Raw genomic sequence first — 16,969 nt, forward strand, 5'->3', positions numbered from 1 at the left:
CTTTTCCTCTGAGCTTTTTCTATTGCAGTAGATCTGAAAATGATCTTCCTATGTAGTTTCTGCTTGATTGCTATTTAAATGTTGGTCTTTATGTTTACTATATTAAAAATTCACTTGTTTTGCATTTGTTTTGGCAGTCGAATAAGGGAAGAGAAAGAGAAAGACTATCCTAAAAGCATTCCTCTGAAGATAATTGCAAAGGATGTTGGAACCTGTGCATATGTAAGTGCTCTTGAGCTAATCTGGGGTTATAAATCCACATCATCTGTAAATCCTGTGCTTGTCAGGGGTGGGAGGGTTCTTTGGGGTTACAGCCTCCTTTAAGGATCTGGTCCCCTCTAGAAGACTTAGCATATGCAGCCCTGAAATGTGTGCTTCCTGTCTTTACTAAGTGAGTTCCTTTTTAAAGACAGTGTTCTTAGTAAGAAGTGGGTTGGCCTTTTCTCCAAGGTAATGGTGATAGGATGAGAGGGAATGGCCTCAGTTTGTGCCAGAAGAGGTTCAGGTTGGATATTAGGAAAATGGTGAGGCAGTGGCACAGGCTGCCCAGGGAGGTGGTGCAGTCACCATCCCTGGAGGGATTCAAGAAACGTGGAGATGTGGCACAAAGGGACATGGTTAGTGGGCATGGTGTGGGTGGGCTGATGGTTAGACTGGATGATCTTTCCAACCTTAATGATTCAGTGATTATGAATACTGGATCCAACACACAAGCTAAGGACTGTAGAGTTTAACCCCCCGAAAAACACATCTAAAAGAACTTATGCATAAACATCTTAAGAAATGCCAATACAGTGTTCTCTTTTTTGTTTTTAGAACTGATTTAAACTCACAGCTGCCTTCATTCAATTCTGCAGAGTTGCAATGTGTTTTATTGTTTATAATGATCATAAATCTGTAAAGCTGTGTATACGAACACTCTGAAATTGCCTAAGATGTGGTTTTCATCAGCTTGGGGATGTTGGTACATTGTGGGCCCAAGGAAGTTGGTAGAGAAATACTGTCCACAGGGTGATTTGCACCTTTTTTTTGGAGTCATTTTTAACCAATTTAAATGAAATTCTTATAGGTAGGCAGTTCCCCAGGGATACGCTGGCATTCAGTGGTAATCCGTCCATTCTTCCTCTGCTTCTTCGACATTTGTCCTTTCCTTCTAATGGTATTTTCAAGGCATGTATTTCATGCTCAGAAGCATAAAGAGCATTTTCAAGGATGTGAGAAGTTTTCGCCACAGTTCAACTTTGTTGGATGTCTTTGCCCAACACTGAATTCTGTACTTGCATTGACAGAAGCATGAAGAATTCTGCTTTTTTCAGAAAATCATTGTTAAAGTGAATTGAAATAGAACAGCTGAGTTGCTAAGAGAAACGTTAATAAACAATAACTGTGGTAGTGCAAATGAAGGACTAGAGATCAAGGTACGCTCAGGTATAAATGTCTATAAAGCACACCTGCACCCAGTTGTTGAACTTTTGTACCAGGGTTGTTTTGGGGGATTTTGTATGTCTTTTCTCCTTTGCTATAGGTAGCTCATGTGCCAAATACAGTTTCCTGATCCTGGCAGTCCTAGAAATGACACACTGCAGCCTAGCTATTACCAGTAATAAAGCTGTGGAGGAGCAGATGGAAACTTTGTGATGCAAATAGTTCTGATGGCACTCTGCTGCCTGTACTACAGCAGCTGGGGATGCCCGAGAAATATTTCATTTTTGGAGGGTAGGGAAGGGTAAACACAAGGCATAAACCGTTTTATTATATTCTAGCCCAGAGCAAAACTTATGCAAATGTGCTGACCTACTGCTGAGAGCCAGATGTCAGTGCTTAGGGCAAATGTTAAATTTTTTATGGTATGAGCGTTCAGATATGTCCTCAAGCAAGATGTACAATACTCTCACTACTTTCATTTGATTGCCATGGCAGCTTGTTACCATCAGGGACTTACACACCGTACAGCTCAGATCTTATCTAAATGCAGAATGTCAGGCGGCTGCTTCACCTAAACATCACATGGCCGGTATAAAACTGATGCACTGCACAGAGCGGCGGGCGACAGCAAACTGTCCTGGGACTGGCAGGGACACTGACATCCTGGCTCTGCCCATCTCCTTTCTTTGGGCCGTTGGGTATGTCTGGGAGGTTCGGCAAAAGGCGTTCTGGACGTGCTCTCCCCACCTGCTTTTCCCCCATGTAAGGTGATGGCAGTGGTGCTGTGCATCGCAGCAGGGCTGGGAATGGATCTGTTAATCCTGGTGTGCCTGAAATGTGTGACATGCAGCGTGATAGTGCAGAGCAGCATCCTGTGGTTGAGGAGGAGGCGTGGTACCAGGCAGCAGGTGCTGAGTCTTGCCGTTGCTGTGTAGAAAGCAGGCCTTTGTGCCCACTTTGTTCTTCTGTACTGCTACTGTGCAGAGGCAGGAGGGTGCTGGAGGGGCAGTGTTTTTAACTGGAGAACACATTCTCAAGAGGAAGTGTTTCTGGTATTAAGCCAGATCTAGCTTTGAGATGACTATATAGAAAGTGGCAAAGGATATAGAGAAAAGCCTATGTACAGTATTCTCTTACCAGGAGTTCTTCAATAGAAAGGGAAGGAAGTGATTTACAATTGATATGAAGCCGCCTTTTTTCAGTGAAAAAACTCACTGAAATGTTTCTTTTCTTTTCCAAGGGGACATGCCTGCATCTTGTCCCCAGGAATCATGGCACTGTGCCCTTCTGATGGAGCTCTCGGGGAAGCAGGGAGCGAATACAGGCAGCGTGTGACAAGGCAGAGGAGTCAGACCCCTGTCTCAGGCAGCTGGGTCTTTCTCTGCAGTATAACTTACTTATTCAGCAAAATTTTAAGTCCCTTTTGTTTTGGCAATGAATCATGCAGTTATTGGACTTCAGATACTCTGTGCAAACCCAATTTTTTAATGCCATTTTGCCTTTCTCCTTTTTCTCTGTTCACAGTCTAAAACCTTAAATGTAACCAATGTTGATACAGCCAATGATGTCATTCTCATGGCCCTGCAGCAGCTGGGAATTTCTGTGAGTACTTGCACTGGTCTTAATGAGTCGCTTTTAATAATCAAATCTTCTCTTGCACCTTTTCCAAGATTTAGGATATGAACATAAATTAAAACCTTTATCATTAGCAATTCGGTGTTGTTGGAATGGAGCAATACTTCATTAATATACAGAACTCCAGAGATCATCAAATGCCTTGAAAGTGTTGGATAAGTGTCCCATCCCAGTAATGAATAAGTCGTGTTTGAAGTTGCTTTTAAATCCATTTTGCTGATGTGTAAGAGGAGATATCTCGACACAAAAAATGAGAGAATCTGAATACGCCCAGTTAAACAACGGTCTGAAACTACCTAAGATACCTCAAAATAGTACACTGAGTACATGCAGCAATTCCCAGTAGATCCTGAATGAGCTCTCTTTCCCCTAAAACAGAAAAGGAAGTCTCTCAGATTGCAGCAGGAATCATTGCCATGGGTAAGAGTTCCAACTCTCGTAGCATTTTTATCCCATCTTTTCACTATGTGTCTGATCGATGCTGATGGTCATAGGAGCTCCTGGATGACAGGTTTTTAATGGCCTATCATTTGGCTGTTTGGTTAACAAGATGTTTTTGAATGTGTTGGGCTTGGTGTCTGTGTTGTTCTAGATGCAAGGAATCTGACAAGGCTTCCCTTACTGCAGCCCTGCGTAAGACATGACCACATACCACTCTTGTGCTTCCTTGAAGCTTCCTGAGACCCCTTGCCCAAATTAGAGTAACCCCAGAGTTTGCCTTCCCTTGCATTCCTTATCCCTATTTTGCACAGGCTTTTAGTGAGTCTAGAGGACTGCGTTGCTAGCATGGTTGTTCCTGGGCGCAGCAATTTCTGTTGTTTCATCTGCTGCTTCCCACCTATACCAGAGCTGTGGCCCAAGCTCACAGTGCTGCTGTCTGTCCGGTTAAGGTAGCTCTGTAGTTCACAGAAGTGAAGAGGATGTGATGTGAGCTAAAATCAAGCCCACCGTCTGCCCCAGCCTATGCCAAAAATCAAGGCCATGCGACATTACAGCTGCGATTCTGTATTGCGATACATTTCGTTTTTACCCATTTCGTGGCTGTCATTTGCACTTCCTCATTTCTTTAAAGAAAAATCAGGAAGATGGTGTTACCAAAAAAGAATGTTGTGTTTGGGGTGCACGGAAGGAGGAGCTGGCTTTGTTACAGCTCCGTGTTCTTTTGTATGTAGCACCATCAGGCCATTCCTCCTCTTTACATTTTTATTTCAAGTGGAAAAAAAATGAAAGCCTCCTGCAAGATGTACAATCTTGCCCATGGAATCATTTGCTCAGAGTAATATACTGCATCTTTTCCCTGCATCTGCATAGCATAAAGCCTTTTTCATTAGTGGCAGATCATCAGATTAGCAATAAAATCAGACAAGCTAAATAAATTAAGCTGCAGTCTATATATCACCCAGCTCCCCTGAAGGACTGATCTGACTGCGAGGGGGCTTTTCCTTATGCACCATCTTGAGGGGCTTTTTATGTCCAGAGAGAACCACTTGAAAGGAGCTCTATGACTTTTCAATAGCAATTATGAAAACTACATTTCCCACGTTGTGTGGTTCATGTTACTTTGGCTGAGCTCACTCTGTTTTCATGCACTGGGGTTTTTCCCTCTGGTTTCTCTGATAAAACGACAACCAGTTCTCACAAAATGACATTGAGCCTTTCTCCCAGGTGTTCAGGGGGAACAGAAAGAAGGGCCTTGGGCTCCCCAGCTCCGCAGGTATACTTGCTGCTTTTTCTGGGACAGCCACAGTTCCAGTGACAAACGGCCTCATAAAGCCCATAAAGGACAACATCTGCAATCAGGAGATGAGCCCTGCTTGGCTCTTCCCCTTCCCTGCCCCCTCTTCCCAGTAACTAACCCTTTCATATATATATATATTTAAAAGGAAAAGTAAATACTTTTCTTGTGCTCCTCAGCTGTATTTATTTGCTCCTGGCAGCTTGCCCTGAGGCACCAGAGATGTCTCCAAAGCCTATTTATTTTCCTTCTGCCTCCTGCTAGCTGACTTAATAGCAGTGCTAATATGGCCCAGAGAGCTCTGTCAGTCAGTGAGCGAACCGCATGGTCTTTATGGGGTGCATCAGCACTACAGTGGGTGCGTGCAGCAAGCAGGAGAGTCTCAGGAGCTCTGGGGACACTGCATAAACGTCCAGACAGTGCCTGACAGTGGGCAAATCCGTTTACAAGGAGGTAGGATTTAATTGATGAGCTTAATACTGCTTTGGGGTGTTTATCATCTTTTGTAGCCAGAGAACTTTTAGACTTTAATTATCCTCACTGAAAAGGCATTTAAGGTGCAGTGGTTCACATTTCATACTGTGTATTTATCCACTTCGCTGTTGCCCTTCCTTCTGAAAGTGGTTTGTATTAAATGTCATTCTTCCTGTCTCTATTGCCTCCCTTTCATATCTGAAATAATGTGCTATTCTCCTCCTTCAAGTAAGCTGTAACATTGACTTGTATATTTATGCTGAAGGCGATATTTAGAATGTGCTTTCAAATCAGCAGTTTTACAGACTTTGCCTAAAGTTGCTCGCATTCTCCAATCCTCTGGAAATTGTCTCCTTTGATGTAAATTTATCCTCCCCACTGTGAATTATGAAGAAGGGTTCCGCAGCCTTAAAGCAGCATTCAGTGCTCCCGAGCCCTTGCACCTCCAGCAGCCGCACAGCAGGGCCAACGAGGCTGCCTGGGGCAGCTCTGAGTGCCACGAGTCCGTTGGGCACCACCCCTGGCACCAGCTGGGATGGCTGCAGGTGAGGGGGCTGCATTCCCTATGGCAGAGAATTCAGAAACTTGCATGGTGGCAAATTTGGGCACTGTGGAAGTAAATGGGGCTCCGCTGATGCCAGTGGTGAGGTGCAGGTTATCGTTATATGGTGAGAAACCTGACACAAAACTTGTTTGTAGTGGCTGGCAAACTTATTCTTGATTTTGTTTCCAAAGGGCTCTGAAAAAGACTACAAGCTGTGGGTGATTTCAGGAAGGGAAGACGCTCCGTACCCTCTTATTGGTATGTTGGTGACATCATTTTATTTTTCAGCGTTCACTCCTTGTTTTTAGTGCTGAAAGAAGCGAGAAATGCAGAGAATACTGATATACAGTTTCCTCTTTTGTTTTGTTGGGTTTTTTTTTTCCCTTTCTTCCTTTTATTTCCCTGACACCAAGTTTGCCTATTTAGGGAGCTAAGCAGATGCTGATCCTTAGTTTTGAAGAGCAACGTGTCTGATTGTGTCACATTCACAGAGACAGAAAAAGCTTATTTATTCCTGCTCTGTTTTTGCTATTTTTGGCTGCACAAGCCTCTGTCTTTCCCAGAGCCAACATCTCCCCTCAGCCACCTCCTCCCATGGAGCCGCTTCAGCTTTGCCATATTTCCTCCTACAGTCCCATAGCATTGTTTACTCTCCTCCTCATCACAGCTCAGCAGAGTTTTGAGAAATGATCTGTGCTTCCACAGCTCACCTCATTCCAGTGAGCCTTTGCAGACCTGTGTTTCTGCAGACTTGTGTTAGTGATAGGATGAGAGGGAATGGCCTCAGGTTGCACAGGGTTGGTTCAGGTTGGATATTAGGAAACCTTTCTTCTCAGATGGAGTGGTGAGGCAGTGGCACAGGCTGCCCAGGGAGGTGGGGTAGTCACCATCCCTGGAGGGGTTCAAGAAATGTGGAGATGTGGTACTGAGGGATGTGGTCAGTGGGCATGGTGGGGATGGGTTGGTGATTGGACTGCATGATCTTAGAGGTCTTTTCCAACCTGAATGACTCTGTGATTCTCTTACTGGCTGGCAGCTCCCCTCTGACTAGGAGCAAACTGTTCTTATTCACTTCCTAAAATGTTTTTTTAAACATTCTGTCACCAGAAACACACCCAAAGCTGAGATCTGATGAGATGGGCTGATTTGATTTTGGCCTGTGGTTCTTTGAGAACAAATCCCTCCCGTTATTAAGAACCTTTAAGAAACTTTCCCCCACAGAAGTCCAGCATTACTTGTGCTATATAAGAGTTCACACACAATTAGAATGAGAAAAAATCATGGAATTTCTGTTCTCCTGCAAATGTAATTCCTGTAAATTTTAGCATTCCTTCTTAAAGCATCCTGAGCTACAAATGCTTTGCTGTAGTCAGACAGCATTAATATTTATGAATGTCTAACCTGCACACCTTATGGACATGGCAAATTGTTTTGTCTTTGAAATGTAACAAAGTTTGTCTTTTAGACTATTATGTGTAGCTCAGTCAGAGAAAATCACAATAGTAGTTTTAAATACAGAACCAGAGTAGTCAGAAAGGAAGACCTTTCTAACTGACACTTCTCACTGGAAGTTTGAGGTACAAGCTTTGTAAAAGAAGAATCTGACATCCAACTGATGCTGTTCCTGATATTTACACAAAGGTTTATCAGATAAGGGTGCCTTCTATCATAGGTGCACATTTGAAGCAGTTTGACTGCATTTCAGTTTCACCCTACCTATAGTCTCAAATAAGTTTTCTTCCTCTATCAGCACTCAAATTTAAGTACAAGATAACTAATTTAATTAACTAATGCATTTCAGATTTAATACACTTTAGCTGCCATGTGTTTAGGCAAGTTCAAAACATGTCTTTCTGCTGGCATTGTTTGGAAGCTCCTCCAGAAATAAGTTGCTTCTGCACAGTCCCAAAAGGTGCTGTTGAATGCAGCTCACCTGCAGCAGCCTGGGATCCGTGTTTCCTTCCTCTCAGCCTCAGGCAGGAGATGCGCTTGTGTCACTCCTGGCTTCATTACCATGCAGAGACAGGGAGGATCACTTTCATAGTGGATTGTTTTTTGTTTTGCACGCTCAGGTGACAGATGACTGCTCCCAAAATCTTGTTTCTTGCCAGAACCATATGAGAAACCAGCACCTAAACCTGCAGCATCACATGTAAAGCAGGAGAAAGAATAAACACTGAACGCACAAACAGTCACTTGTGTTCTTCTGATGGGCTTTTGTATGATGCAGCTGTAGTAGATCTGATGGTACCTTTACATCTATTTAGTTGCACTGAATGCAGTAACTCCACATCTGCCCAGGTATTATTTATGCCAGTGTAAACACGCAGAAAAATGGCGGTTCTCAGGTAACTGAGAAATTGCTGTGGCCAGCATGCAAAATCTGCTTTTCCTCCGAGGTAGATGGGAGCTCTGAGAGCCTCCAGCCAGTCCAGCCCGCATGACAGGGATTTCTTTTTGCACAGGGCACGAATATCCCTTTGGGATCAAGATGAGCCACATCCGCGATGCAATGCCTCATGGCTCGAAGCACTGTGCCTGCCCCAGGCAGCTGCAGGGCTCCTTCCTGACAGAGCAGCTGCCCCAGGAGCTGCAGTGCCAGTTCGTGCTGAAGCCAAGCCGTCTGGCTGAGAGCCCACCGCTGCACGGTACGTGGTCTCCTGCTGCCTCCGGAACGCAGAGCCTGCCCATGGCCTGGCAGTGCTGGAGGAAGCCAGTGTGCTGGGATGGAGGGTGGGCAGTGAGGAGCAGCGGGCAGATGTTTGTGCCGGCTGCACAGGGATTTTGCTGTGTGGTTCTCCCCGACTTGAGCACGCTGTTGCCCATGTGCTGTTTTTATAAGTTACAGTTTGACAAGTTGCCTGCAAGAGGTTGCTCTAAAACCAGCAAAAGAAAGACAAGATCTTCCCCCTGCAGGTTTTGTAAGTCTGTTAAAGGAGCATCTCCATGCAGCCCTTTCTGTGCTCTGCAGCAAAGCAGGGAGGTTGTCTGATACAGAAGCCAAGGCTTCAGTTCTGCACAGAATTCAGCATCTTCTGTCTGAACAAGGTACCACAGACTGCCCGCCTCCCTTACTGGCACCTGTCTCACGGGTCAGCCTGGGCATGAATTTCTGGGGTTGACAGTCAGCTGAACATGAACTAACAGTATGCCCAGATGGCCCCAGGTGGCCAAGAAGGTCAATGGCATCCTGACTTGTACTAGCAATAGCACAGCCAGCAGGAGCAGGGAGGAGGTCATCCATCTGTACTCAACTCTGGTGAGGCTGCACCTCAAGTACTGTGTTCAGTTTTGGGCCCCTCACTACAGGAAAGACATCGAGGCCCTGGAGTGTGTCCAGAGAAGGGCAGCGATGCTGTGGAGGGTCTGGATCACAAGGCTTATGGAGAGTGGTTGAGGGAACTGGGATTGTTCAGTCTAGAGAAGAGGAGGCTCAGGGGAGACCTTACTGCTCTCTACAACTGCCTGAAAGGACGCTGTGGCAACATGCAGGTCAGCCTCTTCTCCCAGGTAGCAGCAATAGAGTGAGAAATAATGGCCTCAAGTTGCACGAGGGGAGGTTCAGGTTGGATATTAGGAAAAATTTCTTCTCAGGAAGAGTGGTGAGGCAGTGGCACAGGCTGCCCAGGGAGGTGGTGCCTCGCCGTCCCTGGAGGTCTTCAAGAAGTGTGGAGATGTGGCGCTGAGGGTCATCGTTAGTGGGCATGGTGGGGATGGTTTAATGGTTAGGCTGGAAGATCTTAGTGGTCTTTTCCAACCTTCATGATTCAGTGATTCTATGGCACTGCACCTAGATGAAGTGAGGGAATACAGCTTCTTTATTTCACTATTCCCCAAGTAAGATGAAAACAGTAATATTTTCTTCTGCCTTTGGCCTTGGTCCTGCAAAAATATGAGCACCTGCTCTCTGTTTTGCACTCTGTTGTCAACGATACAGTGACTGCTCACTGCTCACGGGTAGAACATATGGGCAGATCTTTACGGGCTGGGGCGTTAGGCTATAAACACCATGTGACAAGGATGCATCCCACAGTGTGTTTTTATTGTGCTTCACACGCTATCACGCTAAGCTTAGTTGGGAATTCTGCCCTTCCTCCCTGTTAATGACTCCATATCAATAAAAATATTATATGTGCACTCTGTTATACTTTGCAACCCCCAGCAGCCAAGATCTCCTAAAATGTATGGGTAGAATCCATTTGTAATGTTTTGAGAAATTAAATGTAGCAAGGTAATATTAGTACCTGTTACAAATTATTCCGGAAATTGATTGTGTTTTTATATAAATTAATTTCCTTTCCACACTCCTTCATCCCCCCACCCCCCCAAGTAATTTGTATCATGTATTACTTCACAGCATATTTCAAGAATGAGGCAATCTAGCAGAGGGGTGTAATTAGGTTTACAGGCCCCGCTTGGCAGCTGACATTGACTGGCAAGAGAAAATAGGAATGCAAATCAGCACAGATGTGATGTCGGCAGCACGGTGTGAGCTGTGGGAGGGGGCCAGGCTGGCACTGGGGCGGCCTGTGAAACTGAAGCAGGGCCAGGGCCACACGGCTGGGGGAGAAGCTGTGTGTCCTTGTGCCTTACCTGCTTCCATCCTTGGCTGATGGAGCCTATTAGAGTAATGCATAGGGCTGGCTGTTGCAAACCAGATCACCTTGCTGTTCGTTGTGCTCTTCCCACCTCTTTCTCACCTGCTTTGGTTTTGGAAAAGGATGAAAGGTGTCTGTGTGCTAGCCAAGGCCATGGTCTGGTTTTGGGCTTGTCTTCAAGTCAGCAGGCCAAGCAGTGTGGGACGGCTGGGGGACCACTGGGCACAGCACCACATATAGGGCAGTTTACAGGGAGGAGGGTCTGTTTGCCCATGCTTTGATTCCCATATGCTGTGTAACCCTCCTTCCCTGCTCCAGAGAAACTCACCCCAGGCAGGAGAGGACTTCCCTGCTCCTCAGCAAGTGTTTGCTCTTCTGGTGGTGGTGCTACCTGAGCACTAACAGTATTCTGTTTATTTTTCCTGGAAACATGATAAAACCAGAAACTTGGAATCCAAGTTTGAGCAGCACCTTCAGCCACCTCTCCCTGTAAGCACAGCACAAACGTGGCATGCACCCTTGGCACGTTCACAACCATATGATTTTTAACCAAATAGTTACCCTGGCCAGGATTTCATGTTTGTGAGGCCTTGCATCTCTGTGCAACCAAGCCCGTCCTCCTGCCAGCCCCTTGCCATCACCTGTGGTACATCAGCCCCCAGAGCATTGGTGTTGCTGGACCAGACTCACCAAAGGGAAGTTTCTGCTATGAGGACAGGCTGAGAGAGCTGGGGCTGTTTAGCCTGGAGAAGAAGGGCTCTGGGGAGACGTGAAAGCAGACTTTTGTATCTAAAAGAGGATATAAGACAAAAGGACACTTTAGTAAGGTGTGTTGTGATAGGACAAAGGGAAATTATTTCAAACTAAAAGAGGGGAGATTTAGATTGGATGTAAGGAAAAAGCTTTTTACAGGGCACTGGCACAGGTTGCCCAGAGAGGTGGTGGGTGCTCCATCCCTGGAGACACTCCAGGTCAGGCTGGACAGGGCTCTGGGAAGCCTGGTGGAGCTGTAGGTGTTCCTGTTAAATGCAGGGGAGTTGGACTAGGTGGCCTTTAAAGGGTCCCTTCCAACTCAAATGATTCTATGATTCTATGAAACTGCTCGGCTGAACCACGCGAGATCGTATGGGTAGTGACAGGAGGACACGACTGACAACTGGCTGTCCTGTGAGATAAGAAGCTGTGTGGACACCAACTGTGCTGCTGTAGTTGTGTCAGCAGTGCTGGCAGGATAGCTGGAAAACCTACGGGAGAATTTACTGTGTGGGAGCACCACGATGTTTCCCTCCTGCAGCTTTTCGACACGTAACAGGACCAGCACCCAGCTGCTGAACACGGCCATTAAGTCATGCTCATGAGCACACGTCTAAAAAATACCGTAAATGCTAATTTGCCTAAAGTTTGACTTGAAAGAGCTGACTGCTGTCAGTGACTCGTCTGTCATCCAAGTTGTTATTTAGTCGTCTGCTAAAAGAGAGAGCAAATTTTCAGCGAGTTGGTCTCAATACAGAAAGAGGGTCTTTGAAAACTGCTTGAAAGGATTTGGTCAGGAAGGACACTGTGTTTCTAAGCAGATCTGAGGTTTTCTTTGGAAGTTCCTGATTAGTCTGTGAGAAGAGGAAATGAGCACTTGTGCAGCTGAGATGCTGCCAATGAAGAGACCGAATTCGCCTCGTGTAAGATAGGAGCCCAGCTGATCCCTAGGCAGATGGCTGCTGTTGTGAGCTCCGAGCAAGATGAGCAGCCAACGTGGTGTTGCTTTTTTTCTGAATCTGGGCTAGAATAACCCACCATAGCAGGCCCTGGGGTGCACTCTGGTGTCTCCATATGGGAGCTGTGTCTTCCACAGAGTGATAACTTGCATCTGTCCTGAATGGGAGCAGGCTGTATACCAAATGTAGCTCTGCACAGGTTTCAAGAGGAGAAAGTGTACATCTTCCTCTTCCCATTTGCACTTTACCCCCACATTTCTCCCTCCTTTGAAATATGGCTGGGAAACAAATGAGTTCTGTTGCCCAGCGTGTTGATTTTGTAAGTGAGGTGGCATTTCGGTGCCTGGTATTGTTGGTTTCTGTCCTGGTGTGCCAAAGAACACCGATTAAGCTTTGCCTCCTGTTCCAGGGGAGCTGCATTTAATCACAGTTACCCCTTGCTCACATCGTCCATTTGGGCCATGGCTTTCAAGAATTGAGAGACTGAGAAAAGTTCCTTATTTTAGGACTCTTTTTCTTTCATTTCTGCTACTCTTTTTTCCTCCGAAATAGAATCTCTCCTTAATTTTTACTTGCTGAGATATACAAAGCTGTCAGGAAAAAAACAGCAAATTATATTTGTGATTATGTGTCCAGAGCTCCAATTGGAGCAAGCCATGGTCATGTGCAAATATCCTGCTCATCTGAAAGAAAAATTATTGTTTTGAAAGTTGTACTTATGTTCTCCCAAAACATGATGTGTCAAGTAAAGCCATAGACATTGCCAAGCTTATATTTCATGGAGCTTTGGGCTGCTTAAAATGTATATCCTCATTATTTTTTTATGAAAGGAATTTTTCATCAGGCTTTAGCATGTGTATGTTCACATTTTGAGTTAAACTGTAACTTTTCATCCTGTAAATCTCTAATGAAAAGCCTTCCACCCATTCCCTAAGGGAGCATGATCTTCCAGATTGGAATGATGTGTAACAAAAATCACTGTTTGGGCTAAAAAGCACACATAGTAAAGTATAGGAGGGAAAAATCTGGTATTATGTTGCAGTCTGTACTTCTGCAAGCATTAATTCTACCCTCTGCCCTCCACGACAGCAGAAGCTCATCACAGTGTCAGGGAAATAAGGGTACCTCCAGACGGTCAGCCAAGGGGAGGCCGGTGCTGTTTGTGTGAGCAGTTTTCCCAGAGAAGGTCTGTGGTTTCACACCTGCAGATGGGAGATGAGGCCCTGAGCACAGGCCAACCACATGCAAAGTCCTGACGCAGTGGTTGGGCCATGCAGTGTGGCTCTTGGTGATCCTCCTGTGAGCGTGGTTGGGCCGCAGTCACGCGCACACACACAGGTATGCACATGGTGGATTAGGCCAAGCCGGATGCCAGGATGTTGGTTGAGTTCATGACATTTTTTCCTTTGATACCATGGCAATCACTGCAAAACAAATACTGGAATTAGAATTGAAATGCATTTCTTCTAATAAACACCTCTCTCTTTTCCCAGACTTGAGCCAGAAGTCATTTAAAAGGAAAAGATCCATCATAAATTGGGCTTTCTGGCGTGGCCCAGGCACCCACTTGGACAACGCGCCCCTCTCCTCGACATCTGCTGCCCCTGGGAAGCTCTTTGGCCTGCTGCTAACAGCCATCTGCGAGGATGACAACCTGCCCAAGCCTCTCCTGGTGAGTCCAGGCACAGGGCTGGCTCTTACAGCGGTGGAATTTCTTTGTGCAGCCAATGAGAATACGGAGATTATGGGCTGTGGAAATGGGACGCTGCAATTACTCAAGCAGAAAAAACAGCAGGAAACCTCATTTATGGTTTCCAACAAAAATTTTGGTTTTTAGCATATGCTGTGGTCAGGCCTTGTTAATGCCAGACAGCTTGAGAAGCATGTGACTGCTCTGGGCTGTTGCTTCTCTATAGCCTATGTTGTAAGGCTGGTTCCCAAATCCTCACTTGTGCAGTGCAGATAAACACCATATTCATGCATACTTTTCAAACCACTCCTAAGGTTTCTGTAGAATCCCCAGTCCCAAGCAGGTGATATCTGCTGTCCAGCATAGGCAGCCCATGCTTGCACAGAAATGCCACCTGCCCTCAAACCATTTCAGAGCCTTTTTTGGAGACACCCACCCCAGGGCAGACAAGCACTCTGGGTCCTCATTTTTTCTCAGGAGAAGTGGTGAAGCAGTGGCTCAGGCTGCCCAGGGAGTTGGTGAAGTCACCGTCTCTGGAGGGGTTCAAGAGATGTGGAGATGTGGCACTGAGGGACATGGTTAGTGGTATGGTGGTGATGGGCTGATATTTGGACTGAATGATATTGGAGGTCTTTTCCAACCTGAATGATTCTGTGGTTCTATGATTTTGGGTCAGGAAGGTGTCCTGAGAACTGCCCTGTTGTTGATGCAGCAATTGAAATGTTTGCCAAAGGGGGGGAGCAGTTCCCGCCATGAACCCTGCAGGATTGGGCCCTTTGTTTCAGCAGACTGACTTCCAGCTGGAACAATGTGAAATCAATGGGGTTACATCAGTTTACAGTAACAGATGTGTTTGTCTCCAAAGCTTGTGCTTGATGTGCTGCTTTATCATTTCCTGAACAGTGAATCACACCAGGACTTTTCAGGTCTTTTGAGAGCGTGGGTTTGGTATTTTCTTTTGAGGGGGCAGTGTAAATTTTTATCATTGTTTAAATAAGCCCTCTAGAGATGAACCCTGTGAGGACCTGGTCTCTCTTTCTCTCCCTTTGAGAGGGGAGCCAAAGCTGCATTTTGGAAATTTCTCCAAAACATAACTATTAGGAAAATTGTATGTGAAGAAAGTGCAGAGTTACTAAGTACAGAATCAGAGCTTGGTTGACTTTGTGGTTTGAATCTTAGAACGCCGTGTTTATGCCACAAAATATAACTTGCTTTTGATTTCATGCAGCATCTCTGGAGAATGGAAAACTGCATCTGAGATACTGTGTGGGATTTATCTGCATGAGAAGGGAGATATTAGGAATGAATGCTGCAGGCGTTTGATATCTGCTGCTGCAAGGCTCCAAACTTGCTTTCACAGCTGAAGGGCTCTCTGTTAGCCATTGCCTCGCTGAATTATCTTACACCATTAGCTTCCTTTGTGTAATCTTTTGGATTTACTACTTTTTTTCCAACTTTGATCTTGTGGCTATTTTATTCCAAATATAATTTAAAGGTGTTTGTTTATGCAGCGAGACTGGTGTTTTGTCAGCAGAGCTGTAAATCCCCGCAAAGTAAATATAAATGCTGACATGAGTCCTGCTGCCTTGAGAGGTGCTCCTGCTGCACACACATCACTTTCCACTTCTACAGGAGCGAGAAAGAAACATTAAGAAAGTAAAGATTAAAAATACAGCTTCCATTAGTGATATCTGCATTAACGTGTGCCATGACCAGACTCTGAAAGAAGCCAGAAGCCTCTGCTTAGTCATTACTGCTAGAGTGACTTGGTTTTGTGATGTCAGGCTCTCTCCTCGTGTACCTTCTCTCCCCATCCCTTTTGATAACTCAGTCCTCAGACCAGTGTGCATATGCACATAGTTACAGAGACTGTGTGCGTGTTTTTCCCTCAGGAGAGATAAACTCAACAACTCCCACAGTGCTTAGAATCATAGAACCACAGAATCATTAAGATTGGAAAAGACCGCTGAGATCATCCAGTCCAACTGTCAACCTATCCCCACCATGCCCACTAACCATGTTGCTCAGTGTCACATCCACACATCCCTTGAGCCCCTCCAGGGATGGTGGCTGCACCACCTCCCTGGGCAGCCTGTGCCACTGCCTCACCGCTCTGAGCAGAATTTTTCCTAATATCCAAACGGAACGTCCCCTGGTGCAACTTGAAGCCATTACCTCTCTTTCTTAGAGCAAATCTTTGGAGAGGTGATTGTGGGCATGTCAGAGAGACAGCCCAAAGGAGCCAGCAGCCAAGTCCAGCCTTGCAGCTGATCTCACCAGCAGCCCTGAGCTGCTTGCAGATGCCATTCTGCTCCCATGGCCCAGAAGGGACATAATCCAGCTCTGATCTGATGGAGAAGTGCAGGTGGATATAAACAATCACTTTCCAAGCAGATGAAATCTCCTTTTTTACAGACATCAGGGTGTCAGTTGGTACAGAAATCTTCTTCTCTGATCATTGCTGAGATTGAACGTGCTGGTGAGCAGGGATGGTTTTTTATCTTCCTGCAGAGGGCTCTGCATTAGATAGACAGTAACCTTTTCCCTTGCTACGGCATTTATTTGTTTCAACGACGTGGCTAAAACTTGCCCAGATCCTGGAGGAGATCATACAGGAGGTCACTGCTCAGCAGCGGTGGCACAGTGTTTTTGAAGGGATGTTTACCAGAATCAGCACTCCGGGCCGTAGCTTTGCTGTGCAGTATGGCACTGTGTGGAGGTGAGCCCTGACCTCCGTGTGAACTTTCTGAGGACTCGGAGGTTTTTGCCTGTGACCGAAGTGGTGAAACCACATTACAGTGGTAGAACATGTTTCTGAGAAACCCTCTCTGCCTTTTAATTTTGTTTAGGACATGCTTTCCCTCCTGTACCAAGAAGGCCCTTCCACTGAGGGTATTTTCAGACGCTCTGGAAGTGCAAAGACTTGCAAAGAGCTCAAGGAGAAGCTTGATTCAGGAGCTGAAGTGGACTTAGCCTGCGAATCCATATTTGTGACAGCATCTTTGTTTAAGGTATGTGAAGAATGTTCCTTTCTCCCTTCTCAGGTGGGAGCAGCACAGATCTCAGGCACAAACAAGTGGGGCTTTTCGCCAGGGATGGAGGGGACGTGGTAGGCTGAATTAAGAAGAGTGGGCTGACACCTTCACATAATTCTCT

General features: G+C 45.7%; 1 protein-coding gene and 1 long non-coding RNA gene across 4 annotated transcripts in view; one reads left to right on the forward strand and one right to left on the reverse strand.

Moving 5' to 3' along the window:
• ARHGAP20 (Rho GTPase activating protein 20) overlaps positions 1 to 16,969 on the forward strand; it is a 59,988-nt gene that overhangs the window by 35,887 nt on the left and 7,132 nt on the right. For all 3 annotated transcript variants that reach the window (XM_417154.8, XM_040706004.2, XM_040706008.1), the window contains 6 exons: positions 138 to 222; positions 2,950 to 3,027; positions 6,005 to 6,071; positions 8,279 to 8,461; positions 13,617 to 13,795; positions 16,663 to 16,824. In XM_417154.8, coding sequence (XP_417154.2) covers positions 138 to 222; positions 2,950 to 3,027; positions 6,005 to 6,071; positions 8,279 to 8,461; positions 13,617 to 13,795; positions 16,663 to 16,824 — 754 coding nt within the window. The remainder of the gene's footprint in view (positions 1 to 137; positions 223 to 2,949; positions 3,028 to 6,004; positions 6,072 to 8,278; positions 8,462 to 13,616; positions 13,796 to 16,662; positions 16,825 to 16,969) is intronic.
• Positions 11,101 to 16,664, reverse strand: LOC121109052. The gene is made up of 3 exons (XR_005862328.1): positions 15,989 to 16,664; positions 13,249 to 13,547; positions 11,101 to 11,200 (listed from the first exon to the last, which is right to left on the reverse strand). It is a non-coding gene; the product is annotated as an uncharacterized LOC121109052 (long non-coding RNA).

Source organism: Gallus gallus, chromosome 1 (assembly GCF_016699485.2).
Source record: "Gallus gallus isolate bGalGal1 chromosome 1, bGalGal1.mat.broiler.GRCg7b, whole genome shotgun sequence".
NCBI lineage: Eukaryota > Metazoa > Chordata > Aves > Galliformes > Phasianidae > Gallus > Gallus gallus.